Source organism: Netta rufina, assembly GCF_964035555.1.
Source record: "Netta rufina genome assembly, chromosome: 5".
Taxonomy (NCBI): domain Eukaryota; kingdom Metazoa; phylum Chordata; class Aves; order Anseriformes; family Anatidae; genus Netta; species Netta rufina.
In genome coordinates this window covers 2681882-2696595 of record NC_140128.1, presented here as the reverse complement: position 1 = coordinate 2696595, position 14714 = coordinate 2681882, and the positions used below count along the sequence as shown (strand labels likewise).

The 14714-nt window shown below is 35.9% G+C and overlaps 1 protein-coding gene across 1 annotated transcript in view; it reads left to right on the top strand.

Moving 5' to 3' along the window:
• The window catches only part of IPO7 (importin 7), a 36112-nt gene that overhangs the window by 17417 nt on the left and 3981 nt on the right, over positions 1-14714 (top strand). The window contains exons 9-24 of the mRNA XM_084287766.1: positions 1133-1267; positions 1748-1847; positions 3078-3154; positions 3524-3640; positions 4422-4511; positions 5027-5192; positions 5994-6154; positions 7001-7129; positions 8657-8723; positions 8800-8925; positions 9193-9290; positions 11062-11157; positions 12142-12362; positions 12483-12688; positions 13170-13376; positions 13763-13879. Coding sequence (XP_084143892.1) covers positions 1133-1267; positions 1748-1847; positions 3078-3154; positions 3524-3640; positions 4422-4511; positions 5027-5192; positions 5994-6154; positions 7001-7129; positions 8657-8723; positions 8800-8925; positions 9193-9290; positions 11062-11157; positions 12142-12362; positions 12483-12688; positions 13170-13376; positions 13763-13879 — 2113 coding nt within the window. The remainder of the gene's footprint in view (positions 1-1132; positions 1268-1747; positions 1848-3077; positions 3155-3523; positions 3641-4421; positions 4512-5026; positions 5193-5993; positions 6155-7000; positions 7130-8656; positions 8724-8799; positions 8926-9192; positions 9291-11061; positions 11158-12141; positions 12363-12482; positions 12689-13169; positions 13377-13762; positions 13880-14714) is intronic.

Sequence of the window (14714 nt, the reverse complement as noted above, 5' to 3'; positions counted from 1 at the left end):
CAAAGATGGCAGCAAATGGAGCTTCCTGCATAAGCTTTTTGACAAATAATATTGTATTACTATATGTGAAGTTCTAGTTCACCAGATTTCTTTTGCCTACAATAAAGAACCTTCCTCAGTTTATATATTTTTTTTAATCTTCACTGAGCTGCTGTCATGATATATGTTAAGCCATGGAGCCCATCTACATGGGCTATAAAAGTTCAGTGTATCATAAGCTGATGGTCATATTTTTTTCCGCTTGTGTTGAATTTTATACCAGAGGGCAATCTGTAGAACGTTATGTTCTCTGGAAATCCCCAAGAACTTCTTCATCATTAGTTTCCCAGTTACTTGTGGAAAATAACATTTAAAGCATAAAATCAGGGAAGTAAAATTATATCGCTGGGTTGTTTGAGAGTTTAATTACTTTTGATACTGATTTCTCAGATTTTTTGTAATTATTAACACTCTGCTTAATTGTTCTAATTTGAAGAAGCATTTTAGTCTTGCTATGTACTGATGGTTTACTGTTTTTGGCGTTCCAAGCAATCATTGTCCCTTTCAGGTATTGTTTGCAGAGAATCATATTCTCTTTTTAGTTAATACACAAGAGACACAAGTATTTGTCGTGTTTATTTTCTGATGTTTCTTGAAATAGCTTCAAGTCTCAGAGCATTTAGTCTTTTAATGTCTTATCCTAAGTCGGTATCTAATGCCACTGAGGTCTTGTACTGAGGTGAGAGTTACAGCTGGTAATTTAAGTCCAAGAGGCTCTTAGGATCCCACTCTGCTCTGCACTGTTGTGGCTTCACCTGGAGCAGTGTGTACAGTTTTGGGCACCACATTATAAGAAGGACATAAAGCTATTAGAGAGCATCTTTAGAGGGCTACAAAGGTGTTGAAGTGTCTAGAGGGCAAGATGAATGTCTGAAGTCTCTTGGTCTCCTTAGCGTAGAGGAGAGACCTCGTGGCCTGCAGCTTCCTTGTGAGGGGAGCAGAGGGGCAGGCTCTTGATATCTGCTCTCTGGTGACAGCACTTTGGGTTGGATTTTGGGGGATTGTTAGGTAGGATTGTGTGGGATAGTGTAATTCTTTGGGTTAAAATGGTCTGTGCACAGTATGAGCTATTAATGAGATCTGATTTTTCTAGGTGTTGCTGAAGGTGTTGTATCAATACAAGGAAAAACAGTACATGGCTCCTAGAGTTCTGCAGCAAACACTGAATTACATCAATCAAGGAGTGTCACATGCTGTCACCTGGAAGAATTTGAAACCTCATATTCAAGTAAACCATTTTCTGGGTTTAATACTTAACATGGCTCAGTAATACAGTCTGGTGTCTTTGTCATGGCTAGAAATAAAGTTTTGGGAAACTGCTATAAATTGCTGGTGGAAAAAGTTTAAGCCTGCTTAGTGAAGGTTATCTTGATGCATGAATAGAGCTAGCTAATGCTTTTTTTTTTTTTTCTTTTTTGCTATGAGTCTTTTGTGCTTTAAATGAAAGATTACACAGTGGGAAGATAACATAACAAATTTGGCAATGATGACAACTACTGTATTTATGATAATGAATCATCTCTACATACCATTATCCAGTGTAAACCATTTTTTAAGGCAGTACATAAAATTCCCAATGCCTGAATAATTTTATAATGTTATGTTGTATCAGAACTGAGGAGGGACAAATCTAATTTGTTAAATATAGGGCAATATAGAGATTGATTCAATAATGGTAACTCTTTTTCAACTTTTTTCTTAATTGCAGGGGATTATCCAAGATGTTATTTTTCCACTGATGTGCTATACAGATGCTGATGAAGAGCTTTGGCAAGAAGATCCATATGAATATATTCGCATGAAATTTGGTGAGAATTTGAAATCTTCTCACATTTAAATCTGTCTTCATGTGAAGATGGTATTTTTATGGCTTTTTTTTGTGAAAACAGTTGACTATAAAAATACAAATAAATGGTGGGGGTAGGATGGTGTTTGTGTTATCCAAGTGGTGTAACTTCGTGTAGTTAACTTCCGGGTATGCTTTTGTAAGTGACAGATAGATATGATGTTTCAACTGGTACAATTGTTTCTGCATTTGACAAATAGTTAACTTGGACATTTACAACATTTTTCTTGGATAGATCCAATAGTACAGGTCTAGCTTACAATAATTACGTAAGTTTAATGTTATTACAAATTTGTTTATAGCAGTTAATATTTCAGACCCTGATGTTTCTATCACCTCAATTAATTTCAAAAGTGTCATAGTTCAGAACAGATTTACCGTAGAGATAAATGAAATAGTATGAAGTAAGTCTAGCATTCCAGACTTGTCTAATTTTGCCTCTTGTGGTTTGTTACTTTTGTTCTTGGGGTTCACTATAAGCCTGTGTAGCACTTTGAGGCTGAGGAAGAAAGAGTGGACTTCAAATTCCCTGAATAAATTGCCCAGGGAAGTGATGGAGTCAATCTCCATGGGGGTGCTTAAGGAAAGGTTGGACCTGGTGCTTAAGGACATGGTTTAGTGGGTGACATTGGCAGGGTGATGGCTGGACCATCTTGAAGGTCTTCTCCAACCCTGATGATTCAATGATTCCTCTAAGATTTGTTTGTTCAGAACAACTAATCTTTATGGTTTTGGAGGCTTCTTGTTCTTCAGGTGAGGCAGCCCTGTAAACAATACGTGTATTATACTTGGCTGTGATAATCCTCTTCTACAGAGAAGTAAGAAACGATGCATTTTTAACTCAACCAGTTACATGTTCTTGGAAGTGCAACAAAGAACATATGTGTCAAAATTCGACCACTGTTTGCTTCCGTAGTTACAAAAGATTCCTTGTAGAAATAAGGAAGACATCCAATTTCAAATTAGATATGCAGATCCACTGATCATGGATAAGGTGAAACGTACATTTATGGGGAATCACCAGCCTGCTGTTACTGTTGTGTGGTCTTGAAACGTGTAGTAAGAAAGCATGAAGCACCCGAAAAAATGTGGAAAATTCTTGCTCTTTTGTTCTATAGGAAACCATTAGATTACATTAAGCTTAGTATTTATATAAGGACCAAAATTTATAGCTGTTACGTTTACTTAACAGATGTATTTGAAGACTTCATTTCTCCCACAACTGCTGCTCAGACATTATTGTTTACATCATGTAGTAAAAGGAAAGAGGTAAGTTATTCAAGGATTTTATTAAACACAATGCCACCTAGATTTAGTTTATAGGCTTGATTTGCTGAAAGAATTACTGATAAATTTTACTTTCTGCTGTCATATTGCAGTACATCAAAATTTGTCATTTCTCTCATTTTTATTTTGCACTGGTCTACTTGTGATTTTTGTATTTGCCAATTCCCCTAAAAGCCACGTATCAAGAATGATGTATGTTATAATAGATCTGTAAAACATTACCCAAATTTCAGAATTGAAGTATATTATTAGAAGTTTACATAATTTGAGTATTTCAGAGCACTGAGAATAGTACCTGCCATGACTGGTTGAAATACTTTGACTAACTGAAGTACTTCGACTAACTTTTAGGTTTTGCAGAAGACAATGGGCTTTTGTTATCAGATCCTTACAGAGCCAAATGCTGACCCTCGTAAGAAAGATGGTGCTTTACATATGATCGGTTCTTTGGCTGAAATTCTCCTAAAAGTAAGTATATTAAATATGGCTGTTTTTTTTTTTTTTCTCGTTCTTTTCTCTTCTTTCACATCTGAGAAGAAGTGAGAATAGGTGTTTGATTTCTCAAGTTTTGGAATCACTGCCAGGATTTTGAAAGTTGTTGAACTTAATTGCTTTGGTTTTGAACAGTTGTCAGCATAATTGCGCAAGTTGTATTAGGTTATGTTCAAGTTCAGATTACTTATTTTAAGGTCTCTTAAATTCTCTGCTTCTTCTAAGTTACTACACCATTTACTGCTACTTAACTACATTCCCTTTTAATGGAATTAGGAACAAAAAATCCATCCATTGAGTGGCTGATAATTTAGTAAGATGTTTTCTGGGTATAGAAGATCTGGAAATAAAATGAAATTAGTGAACTTTCTCAATCAGAAAGGCAGGAAGTAAGAGGCAGGTCATGTATTTTTATTTGGACCATGACTCTCAAAAGTTTTCTTTGACTACTTTTGCTTTTGCTATTACAGTAATGTGTTGCCAAGCAAAAGGTTTCTCTAGGAGTCCGAGAATGACAGGGGAAAAAAACTCACAATATTTGACTGAAAATCACAAGTCTGTTCCACATAGGAACGTGTAGGATACAAGTTTAATTTACGTTTTTTTTTTTGTTAATAGCTTTAATAAAGGGGGAGGTGAAAAGTGTTAGGGTTTTGTTAAGCTGTTCCTGCTTTATACATGCCATTTTTATTGGATTAGAAATACATCATTATGGAAAATTTTGAACTGATGAAAGTTTTTGTTAATATTCCAACAGAAGAAGATATATAAAGATCAAATGGAATATATGCTGCAGAATCACGTGTTCCCTCTCTTTAGCAGTGAGCTGGGTTACATGAGAGCACGGGTAAGGAAGTATAAGATTTATTGTTAAGATGTACTTTGTACCAACTGAAGAGTTGAGGAATATTCTTTAAATTATTTTTACGTCTAACAAATCCGCTTTTTTGTGTGCATGTAATAAAATGGATTCTTATTTCAGTGATTAGTATCAGTCTTTATACGTGATTATAAACAGCTTTTGTGTAATTTTAAAATGGCTGCAGAATTGTGTGCATAGTTTCCCATCTGTGTCTGGTGGTATAGTCTATTTGTGTTCTGCATTTAGACTATACTGCTCACACAAAACCTGTGGCCAAAGATGAACTTGAGATCATAGTACTGGTCTAGTGATGTCTGAAAGACAAGCTTCCCACTGGCCAGCCTCCATACTCTCAAACATATTCATCCTAAAAGTTTTACACTTCAGTTTTACATTCAGTGTTAGTTGTACTTCACATTTAATAATTTGTGTAGGTTACTGGTATCAGTTGATAATCCTGTTTGTAGTTTCATAACGCTGGATTTGATACCTCTTTTCAGGCTTGCTGGGTTCTCCATTATTTTTGCGAGGTCAAATTTAAGAGTGACCAGAATCTCCAGACAGCCTTAGAACTCACAAGACGGTGTCTGATAGATGATAGGGAAATGCCTGTGAAAGTGGAAGCTGCAATAGCACTTCAAGTTCTGATCAGTAATCAAGAGAAAGGTAACCCTTTTTTCTTAAAACTATGTAAAACTTATTGAACATATTTTTTCTTTGAAAGATATGTATTCTTTAGAAGATGCATACGACTTCATTGCTTTAATGGGATAAGCAGTAAATTTACTATGTTCACAGAGACATCTGTTCTTCCCTGATGTTAATTTGCTTGCAAGTGTGACTTGTAATCGCTTTCTATATTTTTTTTCAAGCTGGCAGTAATTTCTGTAAAAATATCACATTTCCAAGCCTCTGAGTATAATTAATCTGTGACTTCATGATGCAACACGTTCAGTTTAGTAGTTCCTAATGATTGAGTCAGAGATATGATCATATTGCCACTGTATGTGTTGCAACATGAAAGATCATATGGTAAAATTGTTACATATATAAAAAATTAATCTTTGTTTTGGCAGGCCTTACATTGCTTAATATTCCTGAAGCTGTCGTAAAAGTCACTAAACAAACAAATTCTATATCAAGTACCTTGGTTAATTTGACAGAAATGCTTACGTACCCCTTTCTGTTCAAGTAAAACATGCATTGAGGAGTAATTTTGTGTTCCATAGATAAAGACTGGAACTATGGCCTTGATAGTTCCGTTGTGATCCTCTTGGTATGCATTTTTACTGTGTGTGTGGGGAGTAAGTTCTAAATGTTAATTTTGTTCTAGTGATTTTTATCATTCATCTTTTTGGCACGTTGATGCCAAAATGCTAAATATTACTAGTGTGAATTGACATTACTAATACTATAGTTCTGTAAGAATCATGTCATTTCAGGCATTAATTTCCACTTATTTTACAGCTAAAGAATATATTACTCCATTCATTAGACCTGTAATGCAAGCTTTACTTCATATTATAAGAGAGACTGAAAACGATGATCTTACCAATGTGATTCAGAAGATGATCTGTGAATATAGTGAAGAAGTTACTCCAATTGCAGTAGAAATGACACAGCATTTGGTAAGACCTTCTGGTGATTTTGAAAGTTGTTTAATATGTGGGAGAGTGGTATTTAAAATGAAGGTAGTTGATTATCAGTCAATAACTATTCATATTCCAGTAATTTTCTTCTATGTTGATAATGTTCTTCTCAAAAGTGGCTTCATAACGTGAACTAAATGGAGGTTTTTAAGAATGATTCTCTAAGTGTTTTAGAATTCCTTATCCACATTTACTCCTGATAGTGTTAATTTTGGTAACATATTTCAGGTAGTTTCTGCAGTGTAACTTGATTTTCTTCTTTAAAATGGGAAATTAAAGAGTAGGGCTTTAAATATATTTTTAATTAAATTTGTGAAAATAATGTTATGTTGTATTTAATGCAAATGCAAAGTTGAATCTGCGGGTAGCCTATTTGCAGGAGAAATTGAGCTTGAATAGCCATTTGTAGCAAGTTGCACTAATGACATCAAAAGTGGGATTCAGCTCAGTGCTAACCTATTGAAGGCCTGTAGTGTGGAGTTAAAACTGAATTGCTTGCGTGTCCTCTCTGAGAAGGCCTGCAGAGTATTCCAGCTCTAGTTCAGTTGCTAGTTAAATCTTGTCTTAGAAACTTACTCGTGCAGATGTATACTTGTTCATGACAAGTAAGGTCACTTTATTCATGAATGGATAAAAGATGGCAGTTCAACTGACTTAATTTTCAAATTTAATCAGTTGTGAAAACAAACTGAATAGAGCAGTCACTTCAATATTTTCTTAGCAGAACTGCTCCTTAAATTAATCATGTAGAATGCCAGATGGTTCATTTCCAAGTACGTCCTCAATGAATGACACTTATGGGTTGCTTTGTTTTATTATGTGCAGGCAATGACGTTTAACCAGGTGATCCAGACTGGACCAGATGAAGAGGGCAGTGATGACAAAGCAGTGACAGCAATGGGAATCTTGAATACTATCGATACACTTCTTAGTGTAGTTGAAGATCACAAGGAAGTAAGTATGAATTAGTCATAAGCATTGTCTAAGACACTGAGAAGTCTTTTGTAGTTCCTGTGTACGTGTTGTTATTAGCTGGGAAACTGTCTGCAGCCAAAAATTTCTTCAAACACAAAGCAGTGAAGTGCTTATGATGCCATGTAGCTGTAACAGATTGGATCATGTTTCTGGCACGTAGTAATAGATCATAAATGTACACTATTTCCTGTAGGAATCCAGAATAGAATGTTAGAATAGGTGGCAGATACTTTTCATCAGCTTGTTGCTGGTAGATGGAACTCAGTTGATCTGGGAGAAAAAGGCAACATGATTCAGTAACATCTACCCTTCAAAGAAATTGGATAAAATTTCAGTTAGCTTTGAACATTGACTCTACTCCCTTAGTTTGCTCTCTTCAACAAAGTCAATATCTGTAAATACATCTGTTGTGACTAAGGTAAATGATAGTTTTATTTACCTGTCTGATCCACATTGCAGATTTTCCAGGGTGATGAAAACTCATGTTATTTAGTCTTGTGTTACTTCTGTTGTACTGGATGGACTTACAGCTGGAGTGAAGCTTGTTCAAAATATGCCACTGCCAATTCTTTTTGACAAAGTCAGCTACTGTATTGATAAATATACTGCAGATATTTTTAGTGACTAATTAGTTCAGTAGTAAGTTGTACTCTCAGTGCTCTGAGGCTTTATTAAGGAAGCAGTATGAATTCTGCATGCTCAGGTGTCACAATCCAGTGTTGCCATGCAATAAACCAAGGCCAGATGTGCTTATTGACTTGTTTGCTAAAGCTGTCTAGCAAGTATGTGCTGGTTTTTGTTGGCAAATTCATGCTATCTAAATGGGAAGCTTATCTAACAATATGCTAGCCCAGGGGAATTTAAATGTTGATCAGTAAATACTTAGAGACATCTCACACAGGATGACCAAATCCTGTTCTGCATAGCTAAGACCAGAAACTCAACCCTTATTGTCTACATGTGAGTGAGTGCCCTAAGTGTCAGGTTACTGACATTTTTTTTAGCTGTTCCATAGTCTGATAAATACTCGTTGGGAAACAGTGTCCAGATCTGTAGGCCAGCCCTGAAGTTCATAAGGTATTCAGCTAATCAGCCCAAGTTAGTTTAGGTGTTCTCCTGAAATCTCACTATTCAGGAACAGCAAATGACTTTGTGCAATTTCCAGTACTTCCCTTTTTAATGTATATGTGTACTCTCTCTGTTTTAATGTGACTGAAGTATGGCAGTTATTGTTAGGCTTCTTGTAAAGGATACCCTGTAATGAGATTCTTCCAGTATTCTAAGACTATTCCAAAAATACCTCACATTAAAAGCTGTCTTAAGAATTCTCATCGAAGAGTACAGTTGTAATATATTGTGCTCTGAAATGCAATAAATTTTTGAATTGTTTTAGAAGACTATGTTCTCTAAAGAGAAACAGCTTCAAATAATTTTATTCAAAATGTGTTTAATTTCAACTCCAAAGTCTTGAAAACAGTCATTCTCTTTTTTTTTTTTTTTTTTAAGATTACCCAGCAGCTGGAAGGGATCTGTTTGCAAGTGATCGGAACAGTTTTGCAGCAGCACGTATTAGGTATGTGTACTGTTGTTGGCTTAAGTTTAAGTGTACTGGATTGGCCTTAAATTTACCTACATTCTGTTTGTTTTAGAGTTCTATGAGGAGATTTTTTCCTTGGCTCATAGTCTGACATGTCAACAAGTTTCTGCACAAATGTGGCAGCTTCTTCCTCTTGTTTTTGAAGTCTTTCAGCAGGATGGCTTTGATTATTTTACTGGTAAGTAATACAGGTCAGAAAGCCAGATAGTTTCATATACGCGTTAAGCATAAAGTGAATTACATCTTCATTGAAGTGTTTAGGAGAACAACAGAGTGAGTTACTTTTCCAGTATCTTATTTTACTGTTGAAGCAGACTTGTTTTACTGAGGTATCTGACTAAGTACATGCTTATCTTGAAAAACATTATGCAAGAACTGTGATTAACTTACTTAGTTTCAATAAAACATGAAAACTGTAACTATGATTATTCTTCTTTTAATACAGACATGATGCCTCTCTTACATAATTATGTTACTGTTGATACGGATACACTTCTGTCAGACACAAAATATCTTGAAATGATCTACAGTATGTGCAAGAAGGTAAGCAGATAACTTTGCGATCACAAAATCTGTAATATCTAAAGCAATGTGTTGTTAAACTGGGAACCTTTTTCCACAACAGCAGACTGTAAAATGGATGAATTTGGATGTCTGCTCCTAAAGCATTATGCTATTTAGCATCTTCAGTGAGCCCACAAATTATGAAGCTATTGCAGGAAAACCTAAAGCAGTTCCATCAAATGTATTAATGCTTTTGCTGAAAGTGTAAAAGAAAAGGTAAACAACAAAAGCAGATTAAACAACCCTTTTTTTGTATATCTGTATTTTGTGTAATACACTTTGAGCGTATTGTACTGGGTCTGGCTGGAATGTTCATTTTCCCGGCAGCAGCCCATACAGTGCTGTGCTCTGCACTTGTAGCTGGAACAGCAGTGTTATCACACCAGTGTTGTGTCTACTGCTGAGCAGCAGTGGCACAGCATTGGGCCTTTCTCTAACCCTCCTAGGGGGTGGGCAAAAAGTGAGGAGAGAAACATCACCAGGGCAGCTGACCTAAACCAACCAAAGGGATATTCCATACCATGTGGTGTCACACTCAGCAATAAAAGGTGGAAACAGGAAGAAGAGGGGAGGGGTGGGCTCTCGTTGGGAAAACGTCGGTCCTCCTCTCGAACACCAGCTACGTGCGTTGAGGCCCTGCTTCGAGGACGTGGTCAATCATCGCTCATTTGTGGGAAGTAGAGAGTAATTTCTTTCCTCTGCACTTCCACATAGCCTTCATTTGTTTTGTTTGTTTTCCTCCCTTTTTTTTATTTTTTCTCTTTTCCCCTTTCCCTTTTTATTTCCCTTTAGTTAAATTGTTTAGTTCATAATAATCTTTAATTATTATTATTATTTCCCTTTAATTAAATTATCCTTATCTCAACCCGTGAGTTGTTCTTTGCTTTACTTCTCCCCCTCCTCATCTAAAAGAGGGGGAGTGAGAGAGCGGTTGTGGGGTTTAGCTGCCCAGCACAGTAAAACCACCACACATATAGACATGCAAAACGTGTACTTACTGCAAAGGGTAGATACCTTCTTTCATCTGAGGTTTCTAACCTCACTATAAGTATGATACCACATGCCATACATTTGCTAAACCTATTAAATAAAACAAGTAGAGATGGAAAGTAAATAGATAGGAACAGAAATCTTTTTTTTTATCCAAGTTTATGCCAGATCAGTGACTACAGCTGAGAGCAGAATGCAGTTCTGATTCTTGCCAGCTCTTACTTGAAAACAAGCTGTAACCAGGCTGATTAGGTTGACTGTAAATACATGAACTTTTTAATACATGCAAAAAGAAAATTAGCCTGTTACAGCCTCTGTGATTAGTGTATTATTAGATGGGCACAGTGTCTTTGACACAGAAGTTCTAGATATTGCATGGTCTCCCACTGGATATCCTAAATATAGTTTAGTAAAGGTAAACGATTTTTACAAAATTCAACACATGAATGCTTAAGGAAACCTAAATTTGCAAATGGAAATTAAGCTTTTAAAAATGGCAGCCAATGCTTAATACAGTTACTGTTTTAAGATCTGCGCCCATGGTCATTTAGTATTGGTACAGATAAACTAGTTCCAGCTGCATTCAGCAATGTTTTATTCTCTGTGGTTCTAATACTGATCCATAACTGCAAATTTGGCATCTCCACTAGAGGAAGTTTGTTTTAGCATTGTAATAGTGGGTAAACTTGCATCAGCTTTGCAAAGCAGCATATCACAAACATGTCTTGAAAGGCTATCATCAAAAATAATTATTTTTCAGGTCCTTACAGGAGTTGCTGGAGAAGATGCAGAATGTCATGCAGCAAAACTGTTAGAAGTGATTATTCTGCAGTGTAAAGGGCGTGGTATTGATCAGGTTGGTAACAGCTTTGGTTCATGTAACTTAATATTAAAAATATTCTCAAATCTGAATTGATTATCTCTAAGATAAGAAGTTTTTGTAGGGTGACTAATGATCCTGTCTTCTACTTCAGTGTCGCAAGTCCTACTGTGCAGATAACAGCACTAAAGAAGTAGTTATTGTACAGTTCATCTCCAGGATTTAGGATGCTGCAAAACTCAATGTGAAGTGTTTTCATGGATCTGGGAGAGTACTGTTTTAGGACAATCTTAGCTAAAAGTTGTTTAATTTTATTCTAAGGTAATAGTAGTGAATATTGATGATTTTTTCATCTTTCAAGTTAATAGCCTTGAAATAAGAATGCAAATGGAGTTCCTAGAATCCCAGTTAATGTCATAGAAGAGCCAGGAATTTCATTAAATGCATATGGAAGTTGGAAATTGTTATAATAGCTCTCTAAATTTTTCTATAATAATCTGTATTTTTGCATGCTTTCTTAATACTTGTGGACTTTGCCCTTGAAGTTATAATCTGAATTTATTTGAAAGGAAAAAAAACTATAGAGAGGTGTTTTGTATTTGTCATTTCTGAAGAGAATACTACTTTGAATAGCTGTTTCCTTGGAGTATTGGTAATACCTCTTGAATCTGCTGACTTTGGGAATATTGAAAGAGACTTAAGTTTATTTTTCTGGACTTACAAGTATATGTATCTTCCTTAGTTTTTTATTCTTAAAAGATGAGACAAAGGAACTAGAAATTATGTCTACTGTCCACTATGTCACAAAACCCTTGTGCTCAGAGTAGAGATTAAATCTTTTCACCTTTATGTTTCATCTTTGTGTATGACTTCTGCTGGCAATTAGAAAGTATACCCATTTTATGTCCTCTGTACTTATGCACCAGCCTGTTTTTAAGCCATTTCTCAACTGGAGTGTGAAATACAGAACTATAAAATTTATTTTTGATTACTAAGTTTGTAATGCTTCTCATTCCTCAGTGCATACCCTTATTTGTGGAAGCTGCTTTAGAGAGATTGACCAGAGAAGTAAAAACAAGTGAACTGCGAACAATGTGCCTCCAGGTTGCCATAGCTGCTTTATATTACAATCCTCATCTATTATTAAATACATTGGAAAATCTTCGTTTTCCCAATAATGTGGAGCCTGTCACTAATCACTTCATAACACAGTGGCTTAATGACGTAGACTGTTTCTTGGGGTAAGTGTTTCTAATTTTGAAGGTTATTCACTGCGATAAACCTCTATATTATAAGCCTCTATATTACCTGCTTCTAAATCATAATGGAATTCTTAATTCCTGTGCTGTTTTGTTTTATAGACTTCACGATAGAAAGATGTGTGTGCTTGGCTTGTGTGCTCTTATTGATCTGGAGCAAATACCACAGGTTTTAAATCAAGTTGCTGGCCAGATCCTGCCAGCTTTTATCCTTTTATTTAATGGATTGAAAAGAGCATATGCCTGTCATGCAGAGCATGAAAATGACAGTGATGATGATGATGAAGCTGAAGAAGATGAGGAAACAGGTATGGAAACTGAAGAACTGTTACATTTTGTTTTTCATGATTCCTGGTGGAGATGCCGAGCTCTTTTGTGGAATTATTCAGAGTTCCCTAACTTAAAAACAAAGCTGTGGTGCAACGCTCAATCTTTTAACACCTTTCAAGTTTATCTGCCTTACTTTCCCTTCCCTCTAAAAAGCTGATTTCCTAGATTGAGTCTCCTCAAAGTCACGTCAGGCTAGCTTTTATATGGTTGCTGTCATTACAGAAAGGAGTTATTGCTGGGGCTCGTTTCCCATCTGAGTGAGGGATTAGAGTCAGTAGGAGTTTCTCTGCTCCACTGCACAGTTAAAAACTCCCATGAGCTGCTGGGGTTCTAGGTGTATATCGAACTACACTGTTATCAGTTCTATTGCTTGTTCTAGATAAGCCACCTTCCTGAAGATTGTTTTTTTGGTTTTTTAACTGTTCTTGAGATTAATTTTGTGTGTGATACTTAACTCAGAGGAGCTGGGGAGTGATGAAGATGACATCGATGAAGATGGTCAAGAATATCTAGAAATTCTAGCAAAACAGGCAGGTGAAGATGGAGATGATGAAGACTGGGAAGAAGATGATGCTGAAGAGACTGCTTTGGAAGGTTATTCCACAATTATTGATGATGAAGACAACCCTGTTGATGAATACCAGATATTTAAAACAATTTTTCAGAGTAAGTAACTTTATTTCTTTTCTTGGACTAAAAGTTAAAATGTAATTTAATTTTAGTCTATAGAATTGTAAACCAGAATTTATTGAAAGCTTCCAACAGGCTTTCCAAAAGTACGTGGTTTGAATAAGTCCTTTATTTGAGAAGGGGAAGAGCGACACCATTATTATACTTTCAGGGCAAAGAGACTATTCTTGAATGAACTTAATGGTGGAAGGGAAGAGGTCAAAGACAGTATTAGTGTTTTGCAATATCTTTAGTTATGTTACCCTAACAGAGTTGATCGGAGTATTATTTTGATTAAAATAGCAGTGGGTGTTAATAAGCTTTGAGTTACAGAACATTTTAATGAACATATTCCTTTTGTTTACATTTTCTTTCTCTTGCAGCAATTCAAAATCGTAACCCTGTGTGGTACCAAGCTTTGACACAGGGTCTTAATGAAGAACAAAGAAAACAATTGCAGGATATAGCAACTCTGGCAGATCAGAGGCGGGCAGCACATGGTATTTTTTTTTCCTTTGTTCCATGAAGTACTGCTTTTGCTGTTTGAATGCTGTTTATGTGCTCAAGAAGCCTATAATTCAAGCCTAATAATGTCTTCATAAAACAGTACTGTTTTACAATCCAGAGATCTTCGAAATCTCTTAAAGATTGTCATGTCACAAAGCCTCAGTACAAAGATTGTATGGCATACCACAGGTGTAAGGAAATGTAGAAATTTCTTAATGAAGTGAGCAGGCATGTTAAATACAGGCATGTTAGAGTAGTGTGGACGTGAAAACAAATCAGTTGGACCTGCAGGTGCATGAACAGGCAAACAAGTGAATGTGGCTGGTAAATTATTTCCTCATGTGATCTAGTCCAGCTAGGATAGTGATTCTGTCAGTGGGGAAAATACCATCTTAGAAAGAAGTATCCATCTATAAAGCTACATCATTAAGCATACTAAATATTTCAGTTTGCTGTTCTGCAGTGGAGATAAGTGATCTGTCCAGTTCATATCCTGCATCTTATTGAGCAGTTACCACAAGATGCTTCAGCTTAGAAGTTCAGAAAGCTGTAGGAGATTAGTATTAAGAATGGTCATTTTGGTTTTTCATAGAACAGCAAAAAGTATTTCACAAAGCTTAAATGTCCAGAATGATCCACTCCTAATGGATATAAAATCTAGTCTCACTGTGCCCCCTGTCAAGCACTAGGCATCATACTGATGAGATTATATACTACTTGTGCATTTTCTGAAAAAAAAAAAATATGGAGGTTTTGTTTTGGTCTGCTTATTCACAGAGTGAATTAGGTCCAGATAGTGAAGTTATAATTAAGGAGCTAGTTCCTTAC